The 24096-nt window shown below is 39.2% G+C and overlaps 3 protein-coding genes across 4 annotated transcripts; 1 reads left to right on the top strand and 2 right to left on the bottom strand.

Annotated features, from left to right (window-relative positions):
• Positions 1-1148: 1148 nt before the first annotated feature.
• stoml3b (stomatin (EPB72)-like 3b) lies at positions 1149-5360 on the bottom strand. Its single transcript, XM_050040277.1, has 7 exons — positions 5203-5360; positions 2810-2913; positions 2621-2693; positions 2364-2446; positions 2075-2278; positions 1779-1913; positions 1149-1688 (listed from the first exon to the last, which is right to left on the bottom strand). Exons 1-7 carry the CDS (start codon positions 5264-5266, stop codon positions 1500-1502), a joined length of 852 nt encoding a protein of 283 aa, XP_049896234.1. The 5' UTR covers positions 5267-5360; the 3' UTR covers positions 1149-1499.
• A 1511-nt stretch (positions 5361-6871) lies between these two features.
• On the bottom strand, positions 6872-15991 carry proser1 (proline and serine rich 1). 2 transcript variants are annotated; one of them, XM_050040273.1, is made up of 12 exons: positions 15370-15991; positions 15213-15278; positions 14646-14714; positions 14310-14404; positions 14076-14169; positions 13621-13731; positions 12966-13067; positions 12392-12470; positions 12012-12104; positions 9443-10781; positions 8101-8242; positions 6872-7993 (listed from the first exon to the last, which is right to left on the bottom strand). In XM_050040273.1, the coding sequence occupies exons 1-12, from the start codon at positions 15412-15414 to the stop codon at positions 7868-7870; spliced, it is 2361 nt and encodes a 786-aa protein (XP_049896230.1). In that variant the 5' UTR covers positions 15415-15991; the 3' UTR covers positions 6872-7867. The 2 variants fall into 2 exon arrangements, with proteins under 2 accessions (XP_049896230.1, XP_049896231.1); XM_050040274.1 differs by lacking the exon at positions 12012-12104.
• Positions 15992-16194: 203 nt separating this feature from the next.
• On the top strand, positions 16195-22182 carry vps36 (vacuolar protein sorting 36 homolog). The gene is made up of 14 exons (XM_050041245.1): positions 16195-16381; positions 16577-16645; positions 16757-16827; positions 17812-17926; positions 18063-18152; positions 18716-18802; positions 19344-19376; positions 19961-20038; positions 20298-20432; positions 20565-20630; positions 20788-20852; positions 21247-21331; positions 21496-21572; positions 21676-22182. The coding sequence occupies exons 1-14, from the start codon at positions 16286-16288 to the stop codon at positions 21755-21757; spliced, it is 1149 nt and encodes a 382-aa protein (XP_049897202.1). The 5' UTR covers positions 16195-16285; the 3' UTR covers positions 21758-22182.
• The last annotated feature ends 1914 nt before the right edge of the window (positions 22183-24096 follow it).

The raw sequence follows: 24096 nt of genomic DNA, 5'->3' as shown, positions 1-24096 counted from the left end.
TTAAATCTCAAATGACTTTTTCTTTTTCATTTTAATTAAGTAAAAGAATGAGCAGTCTTGAAGAAGAAAATTAAAATGCAAATAGGATGATTGATGATTAATTTATTTATGAGTCAAATAATGCAGCCACATTCTTAAAATGAAAAAGCATTTCTGCAAATACATTTTAATTTAAATATTAGTCACGATTCGCTTCCATACATATGTTTGTCAGATTTTCATTCAATATTTAGAATTCTGTTCCATTCAATATTCTCAGGCTTTGAATGCATGTTATCAAATTTTATTCAACATTCATTCATTCTTTAATGAAATCCACTAAATACTCTCGGACTATTCCATATTTCCAAATTCTCAGTAATTTATTCTCTGTTTTCAATTTAATCTTTTCATAAATTATTACTTTTAAGGCTCTGACATTTCAACTTTGTTGTGATACTAACAACACTGTCTTATATTCTCTGTTACTATTGGCTGAATCCAACACATACTGTAACACATCAGGGAGGCAGTAGCTCAGTCCATAGGGACTTGGATTGGGAACCGGGGGGTGGCCAACCTCTCCATTGGCAGCCCCCTCGCTCTGACATGCATGTAATGGTCCTGTTTGTCCGTGTGTGTGTATTTTGGGCCTGTGTGTATGTGACATCAGAGTGAAAAAAAATTGAATATTTCCTCTGGTATTAATGATTAGTATATCTTCTTCATAATAATATTAATGTATGTATATGTGTTTATTTCTTATTTTAAGATTTGAACAGAGGTTTCAAATCATTTATCAAAGACTCCAAAAGTAACCTTTAAAAATCTACATTCATTTATTTACCGTGGATTTATCTAAAATTGTATAAATGAATAATGATAAATATAATAATGGATAAATTAATAAAAATAATTCCTCACTATTTGATATTTTTTAAATTCTTTCATTTGTTATTTCAAAAATAAAAAGTAATTAAGTGTTCTTTTTGCCATAGAGTCTGCTTATTTAAAAATGTAACCTGAAGCCCTATTCTCTTTTATCTTTTATCTTTAAGAAAACTGTTCAATGGTGAAGAGATAAAATCAACACTTTCTATGCCAGTTAAGTGAAAAAAGCATAAACATATGCTTTGTAAGCTTTATGACCAAAGAACAAATTTCAACAGTTTTAAACATTTGACATTTAATTCAGTATCAAAATATGCAAATGATCAACATTACATCATATAATATCATGAAAGACACACTATCCATTATATAATTTTAACAACATATGATACCAGTTTCAAAGAAAATTTTGTCAAAGAAAATCACATTGGTTAGTAGGCACTGACCGGATCACAGCTTCACTATATAAACCATGCAGGCGTTTCCATGATCCATCTAAAAAATGTCAACCATACAACAATAGCATCCTGAATGTTTGTTTTACGAGGAGCCATAGAAATGTTCCCTGATCCCATTCAATTCATGTTGGGTTTTTTTCAGTGACTTTACAAGATGAACAAACGGAGGTATCACTTCCGCATGAAGTGACTTAAGACATCCATGGGCAGGGGGAAGATGATGGTGGAGTTCTTCTCTGCTGCAATGGTGTTGAGAGTCTGCAGGTAGCGAAGCTGCAAGGCTGACGGAGACTCTGCAATCACGAGGGAGGCCTCCTTCAGGGCGCGAGATGCGTTCATCTCACCCTCTGCTGCAATCACCTACATCCAGAAAGAGAGACTGTGATTAACAGGTAATTATTGTATAACACTGTATGCATGTACTGAACGTGTCTTCCTGCATGTGCTAACCTTGGCTCTGGCCTCTCGTGCAGCCTCTGCCTCAGCAGCCATGGCTCTCTGCAGCTGATGTGGCAACTTCACATCTTTAATCTCCACACGCTCCACCTTGATTCCCCAGTTGTCTGTGGCTTCATCCAGGTTGGACTGCAAAAGACAAAAAAGAGGCACAGCTTAGACATGTAGCTTACAATGTCATTAATTTGCTGATTATTTCATCCCCCATCCACAGATGAACTTTACACATAAAGCTGTCGATCAGAGATGAAAAATCAGTTCAGTACAGCCCGTCTGAGAGTTTCCTGTACCTGCATGCTGTGAGCGATGCCCTCACGGTCAGACAAGAGCTCAGCCAGGTTCTTAGTCCCCAGGACATTTCTGAGGGTGGTTTGAGCCAGCAGACGGGTGGAGAAGTCGGCATTAGTCACATTGGCAACAGAGGCGATGGGATCAAAGACCCGGAAGTACACCACACCATCCACACAAACTGTGACTGAGTCCTTGGTCAGGATCTAGAGCAGAGGCACATAACAGTTTGTGAGTATGTCCACAGATTTGAGCTAAGATCATTTTACAATGCCTAAGCGTTGACCCTACCTCTTGTGGTGGGATGTCAAATGAAACTGTTCGCAGGTCAACTTTCACAAAGGAATCGGTGCATGGCAAAATAAAGAAAATTCCTGTGGATGAAAGGGAAAAAGCATGAATTGCATTACTATCTTGCATCAACCTGAAAATGAACCCCAAATTTAACCATGAAAAATAGGATTATATTTTTTCTCGCAATTATTTATTCATTTTTACAGTTTGTAAAAAAAAAAAAAAAAGTATATAGAAATTGTTAGTGTTTCTACCTGGTCCTTTAGCCTTCCTGTCTGTAATGCGGCCCAGTCTGAAGATAACAGCACGCTCATACTCCTGAACAATCTGCAACACCGACAGGAAGACCACAGCTGAAGCTCATTTCACATTCAGATTTGCAGTAAAGGAAATTGCGGTTTCTGCTCTTCAACCCACTGTGCTCATTTACCGAGTTCACTCACCTTCAGACAAAACCAGATGGTGATGGGAAAGAGGCAGATTGTGAAGACGCCCGACAGTATGACTATGAGCCAACCAATGCACCCCAAAGATCCTGTTCGTTCAGCTAGAGAGAGAGAAAGAAAGACAACACTGTGTGTTTGAGTGTGTATGATGTGCTGTGAAAACCCTAAAACAAATATGAAACGGCAAGGAAAGCCTCCTTGTTTATAGCAAAGTAAGAAATGTGAACAGGTTTGAATCAAGAATAAACAAGATCTGATTCAGTGGGGCATAATGTGGGGAAATAATGAACATCTGCCTCAAAAATTCAGAAGGTCACTGATCAGAAAGCAGTATGAAATGACATCGGATCCCTTTGGAATGGAGGACAATGGAGGTCTCTTGGCCCCCTGTAACTACAAGACATGAGACCTTAAGGGAAGCTTCAAACCCTCAGCTGCTAAAAAGGCAAACACACTATATGACTCAGAACTCACATCACATAAATTGGACACAAATTTGATAACTTTCTCAACTTGGACTTTACCACCAATGACTCATGACTCATAACTTGGACTTGAGCCTTTTCCGTTGACGATACTTGATAACTTTACCTGAGCTTAAAGATTAAAAAGACGGCCATGTTACTTAAAAAAAATGTGCCACGAATCAACTATTTTCCCTTCATTTCCTGAATCAACTATGCTTTTCATTTCCAGCAAGTCCGCAAGTGTTTTTCATGTGCAAAAACTATGCAATAGTCATTAAAACATTAATCACAGTATGCAAAACACACAGGTCAAAAATTGCATAACAAGTTGAGGCAAATATTAACATAGTTACGTAACGCTTGGCTCATATTAGCTTTACAGCAAAGTAACTTTTTGTTAAACTGTATTTAAAGTAAAAAAAAGTAACATATTACTCTGTTGTTAAAACGGCAACACGTGGTGAAGAGCACATTGTGACCTGTTTAGGATTTGTAACTCAAAGTTTAGAACTTGGGACTCATCCCCTGACTTTTCAGCTTTGACTTGGGACTTGCAAAACAATGACTTGGTCCCACCTCTGCTATGAACGTTGAAATTGAAATCATAATACAACGTGACTTCTAACTGCTATCAACAGATTTTTTTCCCTTTGTTATCCAGCTTAGATCTACCACCGATACGAGCAACTTACACACAGAGAAACTCACACGGAGAGACTTTCATTTTAACAGTGTAAACAGTAAAATGTTTACCAAAGCAACATGATCCCCGGATTACTATTTTGGTAATGAAAAAAGTCATTAAGTGAGGGAAAGTTCCGTGTGGTGATGGACCGTGTCATAGTTTCCAGCTCAAATGGCTGCACCTGTGCGTGTTTGCAACAAAGCCATGATATTTCACACTGAATCCTTCGTGGTCACACTGTTAAACTCCTGTTTATTGAGGTTATATATTTTAATTTGCAAGAAGCTTTAACTTTATGGCCTTTGCACCACTTAGGTTAAAATTTAATTTGTCCTAGCATGGTTAAAAGACACAAAAGCCTCTCTTTCTAGGTCAAACCACAGGAAATGTGCTTCCTGTGGTTGCACTAAAGGAGATGTTGAGAGCATTATCGCGCACAAACGGACTTTTAGGCATTATTGCACATTAGAGAGCCCTGCTAATTCACTTCCTCTGTGTCACGAGATCCATGATACTTACTGGAAAAGGTATTGCATGATTTATGAGGATTGTTACAATATAATCATAGCTTACACTGTGCCAATCTTCATCATATCTGTATATACTCTCAACTAAACAGGTTTAAAAATTGTGCACCCAATTTATGTAATGTTGATTTTGTGCTGTATCACCATCAAACACCTGTGTGAATGTGGATTCATGCAGGTGATGTGTATACAGTGTTCTATGTCACTTGATCCCGTCTGACAGGTTCATGGTTACGCTGCAAAACGATGTGATATGAAAACGAGCCCTAATCAGCAAACCAAATTAAGGGACGTTTACACACAGCTCAAACTCAATTGTGTAACATGACAACTCCTTGTTTACCTGCTCACGGAGCATGGAGACACACAAACACTCAGTCACATGCTTTTGGGACTCTTATCTCAGTGACATGTGATTTCTGTCTCCATGACAATGGAGTTCTACTTTGCCCTCACCTCTCTGGCTGCGTTCTACCTCTACAGGTAAACTCCATATACGTATACATAATACACTCCTGTTTGCAATAATACCACAATGTAGCTGACATTCGATATAGAACTTCTGTTTCAAGGTAGAGTAAAGAACACCTTTGTTGATCTAAGCCTCAAACCAAGTCTTGTGATCATGTTTTACTTTTTGTTAACACAACCAGTTACATAACACTGAAGCTCAGGTGAAAAGACAGTAAAAGAAAATGTGGTTTATCTTACATATCAAATCTTCTTTGCTCATCCCTCTTCTCTTCTGGCTTTCCATTTGGTCTTCCATTTCCATGTGCTTGCTCAGACTGAGAGAGGAAGTTTGTTGAGAGGGAGTTTATAAATGTGTATTTGATCAGGAGGGACTCACCCAGCCTTTTAAAGCTGTAATGCTACAATACAGTGGAGCTCAGAGTAGGTGTGGCTCCCACTCTGAGTTGATCATCGACAAAGTGCATTTATCATGATGCTAATACGTAACTGGATTTATCTCAGTGTTTATAAAAAAAAAACTGTATGAGTGTTTTCTGTGTGAGCAATGTAGGACAAAAAAATCATATTTAGTTGCATAAAAAAGAAGAAGGTAATCTAAAATACTGGTAATATATAAAATGATACATAGTACTAAAGGCATATATTATTTTTGCCCTACACATCCTGTTTATTGATGATATTTCTGAAGAGGAAATAAACAATGCAATGCTGCACTTTCTTTGATTTAACTTCCTACTGGAATGGGGAACTATTTAAAAGGCAGCTGAATATAAAATGAGCAAAATTGACTCTTTTTGTGGAGAACCTAAAAAGTTCTCAGTGTTTTATGATGTCTGCATAAATAAATAAAATTAAATACCTTACAAGACAAAAAGAACAGATAGGATAAATTCAACATTTCCTTTAAATGGAGAGGGTACAGAGAGACCATCATTTGTTGAATAGGATAAACAAATATTTGTACACTTGTTGACTCTAGTTTCCTATAGACTGAACAGCAAGGTAAAGGACTCAGTGGTGAATATATTCTGAAAATAACTTACTGAAATTAAGGAAATTAAATAAATGCAAGCATTTATATTATAGTAATTCAGCTACTTGTGAAATAGAGTAAGTATTACAAATAGCAAAACTATAAATCAATACTAAAATATAAATCATACCAAATGTGCCTTGAAATTGAATTTATCATATTTGAAGATTAAGATTTTAAGAAACTGAAGAATATATTTTCTTTTGCATAATTATTAAAAATTATATTAATTTAATATTATTGATTAAGGAAGTTGTAGTCAAAGTATGGGTACAATGGAAAAAAACTGTAATAATGGAAAGTGTAAATTGGTCCCATGATTGGGTGTTGGGCGTCGCTCATGACTAACTGACACATGACTGAGGACATCACCTCTGTGTTGAGCAATATTACAGGCGCTTATGTTAAGCACTGTGTGGAGCCCTAAATGGACGTTAGGTAGGTCGTAAAAATGATCATACTGAGGGTTGGATAAACTAACAGAAAACAGAATAACCGCATATCAATTAAGGTATATGCCACAGCTGTCAGTACATATTAATCACCTATAACTATCCTGTTAATTCAGTCTTTCTCTGACCATGAACCTTTATTTATAACCATTACTTTGCTGATATAACAAAGTATAACCATGAAGATGCTCCTTCACTGGCCTGTCACTTTAGCCTAGTGCACTACAATTTATCAGACTTTTCAACGTCTTTTGACATTTTATTAAAAAAAACACATAAATAGGTGATTGCTACACCTCTTTAAAAGCAAATACCAGCTGGCCTTCAACTTCAGGATCTGCATGTCGAGCTGTCATTATTATCTACTAAGTGGTTTTCCTGATAAGCATGGCTTCACACAGAGTAGAGATACAGCAACAGCTACAATAACCAGCAGTTTACTGACAAAATAATAAAACAGGTGCAAATACAAAAAAAATAAGGGCAAAACAGATAAAACATACAACGTGTATCACTCTCAACTATCTCTGAGTGTACTGATGTGTACAGTAACTGAGGTAAAATTACAGTTTTCACTATGTTGCAAAGCATCGCTGAAGAATACAGACATTTTATATCTCAAGTCCATATATCAATCAGCTTCTTCTCAGAAACATCTGCATACAGTATATGTGGTCAAATACTGTAATAACAGCGATAGCATCGTGACATCCGTCAAATTTGAATCACAGTAAACTGCTGACAGCCACAATTGTGTGTTCACTAATAAAAATTAAAACACAAATATGAGTGGAGCTGGCAGATGCAGGTATTTGTGTAGAGCACTCCCACCCTCGACGCAGCACAAGGATTGTGGAGCGGTGTGCCCACCTCAAAATATGACTGCGCCTTACAGCTCAGTATACCATGAGTCACCTAAAAATGTCATGTCATAATACAATATTCAGTTCAGGACAACTGATCAGTATCATACACGTCCTTTCCACCGAGACTGGACATGAAATACTACATGAGGATACTGGCAATTCATTACATGATATCATGTACACTTTTCAAATTCATTTCTATATTTCATTATTCACTAATAAATGTTGATAAACTCGATTAAAAACAGCCAAGTCCAGCTAACATTTAAACCAGTTACGGTCTACTTTTAAAACCTAACAACTTCGACAACTGATATTTACAACTGTTCACTTTGAATAATGTAGTAAATTTGTTTACTCCATAGTGTTTCTGGTAGTAGTAAGTCATTCTGGCTGTAACACACACATTACTGAGACTCTCCAGTCTGTCCTGTGCTCTTCAGGGTTCAAGGCCAAAAAAGAAAATGTGTCAACTGCTGAGGGGTGGGGCAGGGTGTACGATAGGTGTCAGCGTGTAAGTGTACTTCGTATTTCAAGGTGTGTTGTGGGTTTCACTGCCAACCCAACTGGGGGTGCAGGCCTGGTTGGAGGGGGAACGGGTTTCCAGGGCCTGGAGGGTAGTTGGTGAAACTGTTGGGCTGAGGAGGAAAGCTCTCCAGAGCAGGTGTGGGATGAGCCTGGAACAGGACAAAGAAAAGTAGCAGTGTGGCTTTATCAAACCGACATTCAAATACTTTTACTCCGCCAGAGAATAGTGTGTGTGTGCGTGTACGTGTGTGTCTACCTGCAGCAGAGCAGACTGCATAGCTGGGTTGTGGAGGCTGCTGAGGGCAGCAGGGGAGGCGGAGGGAGAGAAGCTTGTGACCCCAGGGAAGGACAGCAAGGGGAACCCGCTGCTTCCAGAAGGCTGGAGAACACTGCTCAACCTGTAACACACAGAATATACACAGTGTTATTTTAATTATATCAATATATTATTCCACATTATTCTGTATCTACTCGGTTAAAAAAATGCTATTTACAGTGCTTAGTTACAGACGCAATTTTTAATTCTAATGTGATAAAATACAACTCTGATCAAGCGTTTATTTTTGCCAACATCAGAAACTAAAAAAGCTGCATTTCAAAGAATATTACGCATTTATATCACTCTCATATCTGTCCCTTTGAATATGAAGCTAGAGCCAGCATCCTGTTAGCTTGCCAGCTTGCCAGGCCCTGTCCAACAGGAACAAGATCCACCCACCAGCACCTCTAAAGCTCACTAATGATCGTGTTATATCTTGTTTGTTTAGTCCATATAAAAGACAGAGACTCCAGGAAGTTACTGCTCTCATCTTACTCTCTGCCACAAAGCATAAGCGCATTTACCAAAATGTCTAAAACTAAAAATCTAATGAGTATTCAGTACAGTATGTACCAATAGTGTGTTTATATTTTAAATTAATACACAAATGTATGTATGGGAGTGGACACATTCTCTCATAACTTATAACAGTATTAGGAAAATACTAGTTTTAAGGTGGTGTATGGTTTGATGACAATTACCATCAGTGTACATGTGTTTATATATTTTTTTAAATATTAAAAAGTACAACTTCCTTGTTCATTTATTAGCTCTTCCAAGAAGGACACCACCTGCCTCTTGAGTGCATGCACTGTCAACAAAAGGTGAGGCGTGTGCTTGTGAAACACATGCAAGATTGTGTTTGACAAGATGATATGCTTAATATATGACTATACAGCAGTCACCTATTACCCAACTGGCATAGAACTCTTTAAGACCAGACAAACCAAAGTCTACACCTGACACAGAGTAGAAACAAAGGTGGACTTTGCACTTAGGTGCAGTGTTTGCAAAACCTATAAAAATCAGTTTACATGCTTTATGATGCTCTTTTTACAGCCATTTTACACTGAGTGGAAACAATGACATATCATATAATGGCTAGCTCAATTGGCACCCACTGACCTACATTCAAATTCAGTAGCTGCTATGGTCTTTTCCTGTAGGCTAAATAAAATAACGGTAGGAAATCAATATAAAATCAATATGTGTATTTTACATCATTCATAAATCATGGCTTCTGTATACTGGACAGTAAAAATGTTTGAGGATCACATACCCAGGCTGGAAGTTGGAGCTGAAAGCAGACGCAAAGCCTGGTAACACTGGAGATGATGATGGAACTCCAGCTGCTGCTGCTGCTGCCTGCAGCGGTGCCACCGATACTGCTACAGAAGATGAAGAGGCCCCTGGCAGTCCCATGAATGATGACAGCACAGGGCTCCCAGCAGTATGCCCTCCTGAAACCCCTAACCCTGGGAAGGCAGCGGGGTTAGGACCAGACGGAAGGCCTGGGAATATAGAGGGACCAGAGGTGAGGCCTAGACCAAACGGGGAGGCTGCAGCGGAGGCAGTGTTTGGAGCCAGGCCTGGGTAGATGGAGGTCGGTGGATGGTTAGAAATATTGGTAGTGGGAGGTAGTGCGGGCATGGATGAAGGCATGGAGGAATTAGGGAGAGTGGAAGAGAGGGAGGAAAAGGGGGACAGGCCAGGGTAATGAGTGGGTGCTGGGCTGGAGGACAGAGCTTGGAGGCCGGTGAGAGCCACAGGACTAGAGAGAGAGACTTGAGGAGAACCTGAGGGGTGCGACAGACCAAGGGAACGTACCAGGGCAGCCTGCGCAGAACCTGGTACCACAAGAGAGCTAAGAGACGGTGTGCCAGAACGAGAGGTGCCCTTGAAAGCAGAGGGCACTGGGCTGTTACTGCCACTGTTACTACCTCCAGTGTGTCTGTTCAGGGCTCCAGCCACTGCCATGGCGGCCTGAATCTGTGCAGAATGAGCTGGCGAGGGTTTGGGACTGGGGCCTGGGGTGGAACAGTTTGGAATAACTGGAGTGGTTGGTCCAGAGGGGGTGTAACTTCGGATCACTGACCCAGAGGGGTTACCTGCTTGTGAGTGTATGCCAGGGTGGGTGGGTCCTGACTGGTGGTCTATGGACTGGGAGAAAACCCTCTGCTGAGTTGAGCCCATGGAGTTTGTCTGAGATAAGAGGTCTGGGCCACTGCGGGAGGTCGCAGGGGTGCCTGGTCGGGAAACTGCATGGAAGGGGGAAGAGGAGAAGCCTCCGCTGCCGGGGACAGGAGTTCCACAAGGGGTGCCTGAGGGTGTGTGGGCTTTAATGACAGATGAGGGTGTAGGTGTAGCATGGCCACTGGGGGTCTGTGGTCCTGCTTTGATCACAGATGGGGATGGAGCAGGGGAGGGAGAGGGAGCACTTGGGTTGTGAGAGGGCACCATGCCAGGGAAAACTGGTGTTATAGGGGTTGTTGGAGGAGGCTGAGCAGGAGAAGCCTGGGGTGGAACAGGGGTAGAAGGCGTGGACCCATGAGGGATAAGGAGGGGCCCGCTGTTGACTCCAGGTGTGGTGTGCTGTGGATTGCCTGGTTTGGCATAGCCTGGAGGGAAAGAAAGATCAGAGTTGGTGAAAAAGGTAATCTAAAATGATGATTACTATTATCTGATATGGCGATCAATTACAAATAAAAGAAATACATTTAGATCCACATAGTTGCATTAAATATTTTTTTCTGATCAGTAGTGTTATTGTTCAAAACAAATTTCATTCCAGGACACAGACAGAATAGGTTGAAACCCAACAAACTATTGTAGAAGAAGCAGTCCACTCACATCTAAAAAAGGAGAGGAGAGATACAGCAAGGAGGAATAGCCAGAGAGCATCCCTGCGTGCAACTTATTACATGAAAAATCTAACAATTTTCAAGATTGGAATATGTCTTCTTCTTACCTTTGGGGAAATGTTTGAATGATTTATTTAGCCTAGTAACCTGGAATTAACTTTCGTCAGACACTGTGCTTGTCTCAACACTGTGTTGGACATTTGTCAATTTAATGCAAGTTGAGACACCTTTGTACGTTTGACCACACATCTCCCCAAAGGCCCTAAAAGATGTATTTCAACTGTGAAAACTGACAAGACAGTGCGTTCAAAAAAATAAGCTAACCCAAGCGATGCATGTTAAATGCCAGCACACAGCATGATTCCAGAAAGAAAAAGATTAATGACATTAGTTTGAAGCTGTTCCTAGTCCAGGCAACCAAAGACCCCGTCCTCACAGTTCACCAAAGCATACTTCCACACTGACTGACCAGAAAACAGAAGTACCTGTGTATTGTTCTGAGATACAACACAACAACCTCGCAAAAAAAAATGTTTTTGACCATTGTTTCAATTGCTTGCCTGTCAGTACCCGCTATGGCATTGTATTTTTTCCATTTTGTCTACTTCACCTTCAAATTCGGAGAAGAATAAATATTGGATAACATCAAATTAACCTGCAATGTGGTTGCATTGTGTGTAATGCAATATAATACAACAACATCCCTGAAACATTATAGCAGTATTAAATCGACATCTCTCTAACAGCTCTAAATAAAAGGAATCCAGTACACAGCTGTTGTACTGGTTGCATTAAATGTACAGGGGGATGTATTTTTCTGGTCACTCAGTGTTATCCAGAAGTAAGAAGCACAACCTTAAAACCTGATTAAGACATTAAACTTGAGAAGCGCAGGTAAGCAGCATGCCAGGTAGTTAGGCAGCAAGCTTCAAGGAGTGTCTATTTGCTGTAGCACACACACACGCGCCCGCTTCCATCGAATCATACCTGCAACTTTGTGGGTAGAGTTGTAGGGGGGAGGGGGAACGTTGGCTGTTATAACCCCTCCCACAGAAACAAGGCCTGCGTTGTTGTACGCACCTGAGTGGCAGTTGCAAATATTAACAGCGTCCACCACACATTCATACACACAGACAAACCAAAGAATCATACACACCACTACTAGCTATACCTCAACCAGTCCCACATGGCAGTAAGATAATGCCTAAATGTACCTGAAACCACTTAAAGCAGCAAGATTAATTTTTCAAATGTCTGAGAGCCCTCTAACTTACATATCAGCTTACTTATCCAAAACAAGTCGTACAGTGTTCAGTTATGGCAGGGTGGGGGAAGGTAGGGATGGGTATGTAAGTGTCGTTTCTTACTTGGTGCGATGGTAGCATGGGGTCGGCACGGTGGTATAGGGTAGGGCACAGGCCGATGAGGGTTGTAGGTTGAGGGGAACTAGAAAAGGATAAGAAAAAAATGATACAAGGTGTTAAAAGGCAACTAACACATCAATTACACTGAGTGAAAACCAAAAATATAACAAACCACTGCTCTGTATGGTTATACAGCAGATGGTGGTAGTTTTTATAGCATGTCCCCATATTCCAAGATGATGACAATTGATGGATAGTGGAAGTCAAACATTTTTCAAGGCCTCATTAATGAGTGTGAATGTGAACCATGGCTGTTAATGTGTTCTTCCTCATATGTTACTTATGTGTTTCTGATCACACCCTCTATTATTCAGTCTTTACTCCAGTCTATTTGATACTCTCACCATACCTAATCATTAGTGTATATACCATGGCTTGACATGCGTGTTGAACGTTTTATCATGTGTAGGCAATGTAATTAGTCACATGAGGCTTCGTCACTCAGGTATGAGGTTTCTCTGGGGCATGCTGGCCATATGACATATTCCCCGTCGGTGATTCCCATTCACTTGCTTACTGGTTTGAATGGTCCGATAATGCGAGCAGAAATTCCTTTCCCCTCAAGACTGTTTGAAGTGTCATCCTTCTTGTCGCCGTCTTTCTTAACAGGAGGGATTCCCTATGATCATAAAAGAAACACATTTTTACATGGTAGGAGACAAACAAGGCATGCCACATTGTCACTTTTTGCTGTCTAGTTCTATTAAAATCACAAGACAAAAGAAATAATATCAGTATCACAATTATCTATTTCAGCCCAGTTTCATTCTTTTGTATGCCGAGTTTTTGCCACACTGGTAAGAAATCACCAGTAATCTTCTTTAATTGAATTCAGATTTCATATAAAATTTACACAATGCTGTTAATTACATAACTTTTACCAACTTTGCATATTACAAAACACTTTAGTATACATTAAGGTTCTAGCATTATACTGTTAATCCCGTATAAAAACTGACAATTATCATACATGTACCATGTCTATGTGCTTATCTTATTGAAAATGAAATGCACAGCAGTGAAATTCACATAGATTCTAAACTTTGTTTTGTTCACTTATCTCCTGAGAAATGGAAGTAACGCAGGTTTAAAGAATAAAGACAAACATATCAAAATTAATGATAAAATCTATTTCTACATCTACAGTTTTACAACTCCATGAGCATACTTACAGGGAATGTGCCACTGACCAGGCTGGGTCTGCCTTTAGGGTATGGATTTCCTGGTATCATACCACAGGAAGAGATCATGGCTACTGGAGCCTTGCAGCCAACCTTACATACCTAGTGACACAGAAGTAGTATTATTTTAGAAACTGTGTGTGTGTTTGCTTGGGTTTGCAGCATGCATTAAAATATTCTAATTGGATATCAAAGATAATGCATTAAAACATGAAAACAGCCATTGTAAAACCTTTATCTTAGTTCGCTTTATTAGTATCTAAATGCATCACTGGCTTGTCCCTGCACATCTCACTAGGCAACGGTTATTCCCTGGGAAGAGGCGACCAAAGGGATTCCACAAGGTCTTTTGATACCCAGACATACAATTACCAAATACTGTTTCTATGCTAACCTGCCTAGAACACAAACAACACCATTCATTGAATTTGTAAAGGTGAACGTACTTGCTCCAGTATCCTGCGAGCCCGCTTCTTCTCAGACAGGTGAATGCGAAACAGATCCTCCACAGGACGATAATTCTGAGCATCTGAAATGTTCCTGAACGGGCACAGAGATCCAATATTCAACTAGAAACCAATCAATCAAACCAAATTATCTAATATTACAATACAAAATTTGATGTGTGGTGTTTTAAAGACCATTCAGGGTGCTTAAATGTATTTTCAGAATGTACTCACAAAGCTATAAGTTCCAGGACAATCAGTCTGTCTTTTGAGAAAGTGAAACAATTCAGGATATTTGCAACTTTGGTTGTAGGGATTGCAACCATTTTCTAAAGGTAAAAGAAGAAGAAATATATTTAAATAACCTTTTAAAACATACCAAGTACAGAGAGAGATGGCATTTCCACACAAAACAATACATTCTTACAGCTTCTGATACTAAGACTGATGTTGCTGTTGTTTTCCTGCACTTACATTATATATTTTTTAGCAAAATATAAATGGATAAACATTTTTTTATCAATGCAAACCATAAACTTTGGTGCAGATCATTTGAAACTGGTTACTCACATGCTGCAGAGCTTTAACGGCTTTGATCTGTGGCTCTGCCCATGAGAAATACTTCAGTATCTCAATGACCTGCAAATTTTCAAGACAGTGTTATAACATACAATAACACCAGAGCTGCACTGCTCTAGTATTAAAGTCGTACGAAAGACCGCGACTAATTCGACAACCAATTTTATCTATAAAAAATACATTTCGACACCATATGAGACTACATATGACTACATATTTTTCCTCAGTTTACATTGACCTAATCAAATACAACATAACACACAAGTTCAATTCATTTAATAATTCAATTTTTAAATCTACCCATGTGCAACACTGGTTACAAGGTAAGTCAAGAACTAGTATTAATGTCAGATCTTCATATGAGAGACATTGATACATTTTGGGACCATCTTTTCATTTAATGTCCGTGTAAGGGCCTCGTGACACGCACAATCTATGAGGGTTTAACAAATGTGTGGGAGCCCTGCCTATCTCATGTGATAAGACAGTCTGGGCTGGAGGTTCTGCGGAGTTTCTCACTGCGGATAAACATGACGGTGGTGCTGTTTGGACATTTACCTGCTCACTGGAGAAATATCCATGCACCTGCTCTATGGCTTTGATCCGCTGATCGGTCAAGACGCACTGAAACACAGAATAAGAGTTACCAAACCTCGGAGTGGAGACGATTTCAGACCTAAAATGGCCAGACAATTAGGATTTAAAGACTCCTTACCTTTCTTATCTCATCCAAGACTATATCAAATGATTTCTTATCCATGTTTATTAATTTAAATAAACGCTCGCCTTTGTCGATGAACAGTTGTTATACTACGCAAATGGTAAATACACTTTTTACAATGTAACAGATAGAAAATTTAAGGTAAAATGCCTTAACAGTTTTTACTAATACGTCACTGATATAAATTCATAACGCAGCGAAAGCATACTTCAAAGCATCGCATATTCGCAGGAAATCATTAGCTCTGTCATAAAGCTTCATGTTCTTCACAGTCCTTATACATATAATGCAACTTTCCGCCCATGAACAATGACTTCCTCACAAGAGAAGCTGTGTCTGCAGTGCAAAAAACCTGTCTGCACCAGATTTGTCCGCAGCTAACAACAAGCTAGCCAGCTACAGCTAGCTTAATTCCGAGCGACGCGAAACAAATACGCTATAAAATGCCAAAAATAAATATTCGTGCATCTGTTCATTCAAGTTTAGTTAAAATCCAGTGCTAGCGATAATTACGAAAGAGACTGGAAAATAAAAAAAATCATTTAAACTCATAATAACGCGCAAGGAAAGACAGCAGGTTAGCTAGCTTCCTCTGACAGCTGGCGCTGGTAACGTCAACAGTGGGAAGGACCCCTCTGAGGGTGCCTGTCACAAAAGACAAAGAGTAGCCAGTTATATGAAAATTTTAAAAAAAATTCAGCTAGTTTGGTTAATATAATCAATACTTAAGTTTTATCCGTAGTGAACATAATTAACAGTACAGCTGACCCAAACTTAGATTTTTTTATGTTCTATTTTAGCATTTCTCTGCAGGCAAAGTTTGGACAGCAAACAGGAAGTAAACATAAAATAACGTCAGGGCTCTGCAGCGGAGAAGAACAAGGAGCAATTGTTTGTCTAAACATTAAAAATGGACCGCTTTTCGTGGTCAAATGGGCTCTTAGAAATAAACGAAACTTTAGTAATCCAGCAAAGAGGTGTCAGACTGTATGACGGTGATGATAAGGTATAGTTTTGTTTAAGTTCGTGGTCTGACAACACAGCAGCTAAAACTTACATGGAACACTGTTAATAGTCGAATAACGCAGCTATATTGACAGTGCACATGACATGCTGATGAAGTTCAGGTACATCTTTATGGTTTTAGGTAATAAAATATAATGGAATAATAACGTCTTGTCATTTCCTGTCATTGCACCAGGCTAAGCTGGATCTTGGAGTTGCCTTGTTGAGTACCCATCGGCTGATCTGGAGGGACGTCAAAAATCATGTAAGACAGCAGTGATTGTGTGGGATTTGTGCTTTTGGTCACAGATTTGTAATTTTACAATTTGTGTGCTGATTCTAACGATATATTATGTGTTTATATTGTCACCTGTAGGAATGCTGCATAGCCATGCCCCTGTCACAGATCATCTTCTTTGAGGAGCAGGCTGCAGGAATAGGAAAGAGGTGATGAAATAAATCTTTAGGTTTCTAACTACATACTGTAAAACGTCAATCAAAGCCTAGTCCTAATTAAACACCTAGTCTCTCTTACTAGAGAGGCTACACATTTTGACAAATAAAAGCCCCAGTCTCACTTAGAAAACAGGCGTGGTAGCCAAGCAATTTTTTTTTTAATTAGTTTTTGGGCCACTTTAAATTATGTGTTAACTCCTCGATCACCCTGTAAGATATTCATATTCCTTTAGTCTGTAAGGGTCCTCAGATCAAAATAAACAAAAGGCTTTTTCAATAAAGATTAATCCAAGTTGTGCATATTGTTTTAACAGGATAAAGTGGTGTTGTGTTGGTATTCTGGGTGCTGTAATCCTCAAGTGCTGTAATTCTGTCTCTCTGATGAGCTGTCTGTCAGAGCTAGATCAAATGAATTATTCATATTTGATGTTATCTGAAGCCTAATTTTTAAACAAGTAATTTTCATGCTGGTTTAAATAAACAATTTGATGGTATTTCCCATCTTTGCCGAGCAACAGTTTTGTGTGAAAGGAATTAAAGGCCTGTCCCATGTAGGCGCCTGTCCCAAATATAGGCCTGTTGATTTCAGTGATTTAAGCAAATAACAGCCCGGGCTATTAATTAAGGTTTTATGGTCAATGAGAAATAGGATTTTAGTATTACATGAATAAAATGAGCGGGAACATGCTTTTTTATGCATTTTTTCCTGGCATCTCATTGTCTCTATCAGTAGATAGAGTTTGCTCACTTGTCATGAAGGTAGCTCAGTTGTCATCACATGAATTAAGTGTGGAAATGTGTTCACGCAATGGCTGGTGGCTGTATTTGGGGAAAAAAGGCTCTGGGAAAAACAAAACAAAAAAAACTAGCAGGTGGAACTTGAGTTAGGATTTTTTTTTACTCTTTATAACAACAATAATTTCAATCTACAAGCAGGGAATGGTAAATTAACTATTGGCATCTTTTATCCTGTAGTGCAAAAATAGTTATCCACCTGCACCCTGCACCTGCCAACAAGGAGCCAGGTCCCTACCAACACAGCAAGTACTCTTTCATCAAGCTGTCCTTCAAAGAGCACGGGCAGATTGAGGTAGTCCCACCCATACAAGTAGCTTAATTCACTTTTTTTGTTTTAGCTTTGTTCACTTCATAATGAGTATTCTTTAGCGAGACTGTGTGTCTTATTCTGTATTACCTGGAAGTGACAGGGTATCATTTGCTTGCAGTTTTACAGGAGGCTGTCAGAGGAAATGACTCAGAAGAGATGGGAGAATACACCAGTTTCACAGCCCATCTCCACAGGAACTGGCTCTCAGGTTAGAAGCTCAACAGATGCTCCTTCTCATCTGACTACAACTTCTTCCTTTCCACTGTCATATTCATGGATTTTTTTCTTTTAGAAGTTCATGCGATTTGTTTCCATACCACGTGACTTACACTGTATCAGCCAAACTGCAGTTTAATAGGTGATGCACATGGGAATGACGCTCCTGTCAAAACAAATTCTCTTCCACAGGATGGCAGTGTTGTCTCTATATTCAAGGGCTTGACAGTTAGAATAGTCTTATTCTGCCTCTAACTATTCACTAATATGTGATAGTGACACTATGTGCTCAATTATTAGAAATTGGCTTTATTGACAATTTAAGTATCTCACACAAAAGTAAAAATAAGCTTCTGTATAGGCTGTTACACTCTATTGTTGTTTTTTGATAGACACTATGAAATCATTGTCACTAAAAATGATTTATATACTGTAACAGCAGTTGACCACAAGTTGTTCCCTCCTCACTGTTTGTCTTTCTTCGTCCTTTGAGGCTCCTTTGGATTGCCTGTGTGTTTGACTACGTGTGTTTTTCTTTCCTTTGTGGTTGTGTAGGCAGGAAGGACACGTGCCGTGGGGATTGTTGGCATTGAGAGGAAGATAGAGGAGAGGAGGAAAGAAACAGACAAAAACATTTCTGAGGTACTGTCAGGCAAAAATACTGAAATACTGAGAAATGTGTCTCCTCAAAGCTCCAAGCTGAAACTTTGTATTTAGCCATCTTTTGACGAGAATGACCTTAAACGTACTGAGAATACAGAGTGGGAATTTTTTGTGAATGTTTTGATCTGTTTTATTTTTCTGCCAAAAACATGTCACCACTGGAATTTATTGTAAATGACATGAATTCAAGCTGACCACAGCTGCCGTGACACTCGTTAGACAATCATGAAGTTATGTGTTTATACAACCACTGTTGGAAATACTATATGTATCTATGTCTTGAATGTGAATTGAATTTAAATAAATAATGGTGGCATGTATGAAGCTTTATGAAAAGTGTGACATTGAAATAAATGGGGGGTTTACAGTGAGGGAGAATGTTCAGTTTAATAATCAGCCAGAGGAGGGGTGGAGCTGTTGTGGAATGATATTTAAATTGCATCTGTAGCCATGAAGTTTTGTGGTTTATTTAATTGTGAACATTTTTGAACACAATTACCCATTTAGTCTCTTTTTACAGGCCTTTGAGGACCTCAGCAAGCTGATGGTGAAGGTAAAGAGTGTGCTCCTTTTTATGCTCACATTTTCCTGTAGTTGTTTATTTATAACAAAATTGTAGATCTTTATGAAGTCCTTTTATATTTCACCTACTGACATTTATACTGTATGACTGTTTAAACATCCTAAACATGCATATCAAACCTTTGTTGAGGGAATACTTCACCCACAAAATTATTAATTTGTATAGCAATTACTTTCCCTGTGTTACATTGAATTCATGAAAAAAACTATAAGCTAAATTAAACTAAATTCTTGATGAGTTGAAATAACGGGGGCTGCATTTAACAACAGCAAAACTATATCTTGAATTTAAGAGTTGTGTGAATTTGTAAACGGATATACTGATGTAGCTTTGCTGTTGTCAAACACAAACTCCCCTTTACTCCAATTTATCAAGAATTTTCTCCATTTTTGGACTCTTTGTTCACCTTGGAGGCGTGAGAGAAAGAACGTTTTCTTCATGAATTTAAGATAACAAGCTGAATAATTGATAATTTCATGGGTGGATTATTCCTTTAAACTCATATACTGCTACAGGGTGCAGTTGGTTGAACAATTATCTACTCTAACTAACAGGCCAAAGAGATGGTGGAGCTGTCTAAATCTATAGCCAACAAGATCAAAGACAAGCAAGGAGACATTACAGAAGATGAGGTAAGAACTTGACTGGCATAATCAGACACAGAAATAAAAGAACAATGGATGTAGTTTGAGATTACTGCACATGCAGCAAGGTTTACCTTTTACTCATAAAATCCTGTAAGTAATACTTTCCAACATCACTGGAGCCTTAAACACACAACTGATGCTGTTATTATGAAGATGCCTCTACACCATGCAGTTTTTACTCTGAATTGCACAATTTGGTTTTTAAGTAGTTTGCTTTTCATTGACGTTATGTTCTGCTTTACAGACAATACGGTTTAAATCGTACCTACTGAGCATGGGTATTGCTAACCCCGTTACAAGAGAAACATATGGATCAGGTACACATTACCATATGCAGCTGGCTAAGCAACTGGGAGATATGCTACAGGCCCCACTGGAGGTATGTGCCATTTTTTTATGTGTCATGCATTTACATCCACACAGGCCAAGATCAAATAATAATTTTATTCATCTCCTTACTTTCTATTTCTATTTCTGTCTCTTTCTGACTCTATTTCTCCTACTTTCGCAGGAGCGCGGGGGTATGATGGCTCTCACTGAGGTGTACTGTCTCGTCAACCGTGCTAGAGGGATGGAGGTGAAGCTCACATAGATGCACACACAGAACAGTTGCAGAATTTTGTAGATCATGTCACAACTGTGACATCTATCTACATATTATCTATCTATATATTCTTGCTACGCACAAATGTCTTTAGTGTCAGATACTGAGGTTACTTTTCTTCTTTCCACAGCTTTTATCTCCAGAAGACTTGGTAAACGCTTGCAAGATGTTTGAGTCTTTGAAGCTCCCATTGAGGTGAGTTTGAGTTTTGTTTGTCTTTGTATCGTATTGTTTAAGTTATCTGTGTGCGCTTTAATTCACATTCATGTATGTATAGACCAGGATATGTGTTTATTTAGGAATATAGGGCAGGTTTAGCGCCTGCCTCACAGAGGCCAGGCTCTTCCTGCCTGGCTTCCTGTTGTTGGAAGTATTGTCCAGACCTCTGCAACTGTCATTTCCTGTCACTTCCCGTGGTTTAAAAAGAAACACTGGCCTGTTTTCCTACCACGCTGGTCCTAGTACACCCACAGTGTTTTTTGATATTAAGAGAGTTCCCTACTTTAGCTTCATAAAAGATAATGAAGCACAAATGTGTCTCTATCTCTCACACACACTCATTTCCTCATCCATCTTGTCCTCCTCGTAGGCTGCGTGTGTTTGACAGTGGTGTGATGGTGGTCCAGCTGCAGTCTCACAGTGAAGAGGAAATGATAGCATCAGCACTGGACAATGTAAGCTTTACAGTTACAAACATTATACTGACACTGACGTGCTTTAGACAGATTCAGCAGCGTAGATATATATTTTTGAAAAATATCAGGATAAGTCACCAACCCGTAGGTTTGAAGTTTCTATCTGATTCCTTGTGCCATCTTATCATCTTCCTCTCCTGCAGGTGTCAGACAAAGGCTCTTTGACAGCAGAGGAGTTTGCAAAGCTCCTGGGTCTCTCTGTTCTTCTGTCCAAAGAGCGGTAAGTTTACTCACAGAAACAGAAAACTCACAGCATTCAGTCACATGTGTTTCTCGTTCCTCATTTCTACATGTCGTATTCTCTTTTCCCTCCGCATCTCCAGGTTGTTGCTGGCTGAGAAGATGGGCCACCTGTGTAGGGATGACTCTGTTGAGGGTTTGAGATTCTACCCAAACCTCTTTTGACCTGTTTACAGTCATTATTGTTGAGATTTAAAACAAAAAAAGACTTAAACTGGGCTGAACTGTCTCTGCTGATAGACTGATGCAGAGCCACAACATGTACATACTGATGCACAGCAGCAGGGTGCCTGCTCAGGTACAGTCTATTTTCTGTCTAAGACCTACACTCTGAGATACTTTTTCACAAACTGCCCAGGATTATGCAAATACTGTACACGCAGAAAAGTGATGGAGTGATCATCATGTGCGTTTAGTAATAAATGGGTTTGGGAAAATTGACTTTATGGAGTATACAGTGTACATTTTTTAACACATGCTTGTCATAGAGCTTATGCCTTTTTAAAGTAGTGTGGATTGTTATGAAAAGCTCATAGCCACTGATTTCCAACGTAAAATATGAATTGATGTAATAAATGATTCAGGAATGAGTCTTTTCATGCTGTCTCATCTTCTGAGGAGGGAGAGAACCTGCCTAGATGTCCCAGTTTCAATGAATCCTTTCATCTTCAGCCTTGTCCATCAAAACACGATTCTAGCCCCCTCTCCAGTGAAACTGTCTTTGAATGTAATTGCCTTTGTCTGGGACACATTTGAGAAAAGACAGAGATAAAATCAAATACCTGATCTGCTGTCAGTTTGGTTTACAGCTAATAAAATGTAGGGCACATTGCCAAATGTCACTTCACAGGCAAGTAATCCCCTCATCGCAGAGGTTATGTTATAGAAATTCCAGTTTTGACTGTTTCGGCGCCAGACTGAAAGGTTAGTACCCTCTTAATTGGCACAGTGAAGCTTTTAAAACAAGTTTCTGTAAAATCCTATCATGTACTCACAGTATATCATATAAAGAGTGACTGCAGAAGTAGTCATGAATGCATGAAACATGAGCATATTGTGTTGAATCTCATCTGGTCTAAGTAGCTTCATGTCTAAACATTATGCTTTCTGTTGGGAGCATCACCACTGTACTTTTATTTTTAATCTCTGTGTCCCTGTAGGGCTTTTTACACACAGAATAGAACACGTCTTTGTTCCCATTGTGAGCTGAGCTGAGCTGAGCAGTAAAGGGTGTTCCATCTCCCGAGAAGCTTCCTGTTTTCTGCTGGCTCTCTCTAGAAGAAAAAATGGAGGTCTGCAGAGCTCTACAGCTGATTAGATTACCCTGCCATGTGGTTCACTTATTGATAGTCTCATTTGTTTTCAAGGAATCTAGATAGCTGAACTGCGGCAGGTCTAATCATAATAATTAGGGACTCATGCCTGACATTGAACTTTCGGTGAACGTTTTCCAAACAAAATAGGTCCTGTTCTTGCATGCTGAGATGAATTTACTCAATGGCGCATTTTAAGTTAATCCATATCCTGAATGGCTCAGTGTCGTCTGCCCAAATCTCAATAATGTTTCCTTTCATCAGTGGATTATAGAAGGATGACTTGTCAGTCATCTACATGTGAGGGGAAGGTAATCTGATTACATGAGATGAATAGTTCTGCTGTTTACTATCGTGACTGCATTGTGTACACTGTTTGTTACCCTGCCTCCTGGGCCAATTCGGATACACAGTGTCTATTCTGTGTGAATTTTCATATGACTGTATCATGAGTTTCTTTTAGTATTTTAACAACCCGTTTACATAAAGAAGATTTATGTGTGACTGCCACTTGAAGAGTGAGTTATGGATCATCTGTTAAAGCTCACATTTTTCTCCATGTAGTCACCTTCTTCAGCTTTAATGACCCTGGTGCCTGTGCTTCAAACTGATGACAAGCTTTTGAAATACTATTTTCACACAGTATGATGCAATTTTAAACTGGCAGGAGAGGGATGGGTCTTTTATGTTGTGCTTTTGTTATGTATATGTCCTTATGCAAAAACCATCTTGTATAAATGAACGTGCTTGTGAGGGTGCTGCATGGGCGGCTCTGCACTAGAGAATCAGTGTTTTGGATATTAGTGTGTAACAATTTTAACACAGACGTTAAGAACCCAAGAGCCATTTCAAAACCAGTGAATAGCTTTGCTTCATTTTTGCAGGCTATGTTAATGCTCATGCAGGAATACAAGAAAGATTAGCCTTTATTTGTCTTGGACATTTGCAAGAACACAGGTGTCACGGACACACACATGTACAGTCAAATTACAATTAATCCATACACCCCAGTATTGAACGATGCCCTAGAGCCAAATGTCACATAGATGCCCAACCTAAAGTAATTGCATACAAGTCCTATAGAGAATTATTGGGCAAGTAGTAATTGCACAGATACCCTGCACAAGGTTATTTCACAGTCAAATGTCCTATGTCAAATTATTGCACAGATGCCCTACACCAAAATATTGC

The sequence above is a fragment of the Epinephelus moara genome, chromosome 3 (assembly GCF_006386435.1).
Source record: "Epinephelus moara isolate mb chromosome 3, YSFRI_EMoa_1.0, whole genome shotgun sequence".
In the NCBI taxonomy this organism is placed as follows: domain Eukaryota; kingdom Metazoa; phylum Chordata; class Actinopteri; order Perciformes; family Serranidae; genus Epinephelus; species Epinephelus moara.
Note: the sequence above shows the minus strand (reverse complement) of the source record. Positions and strands in the feature narration are given on the sequence as shown.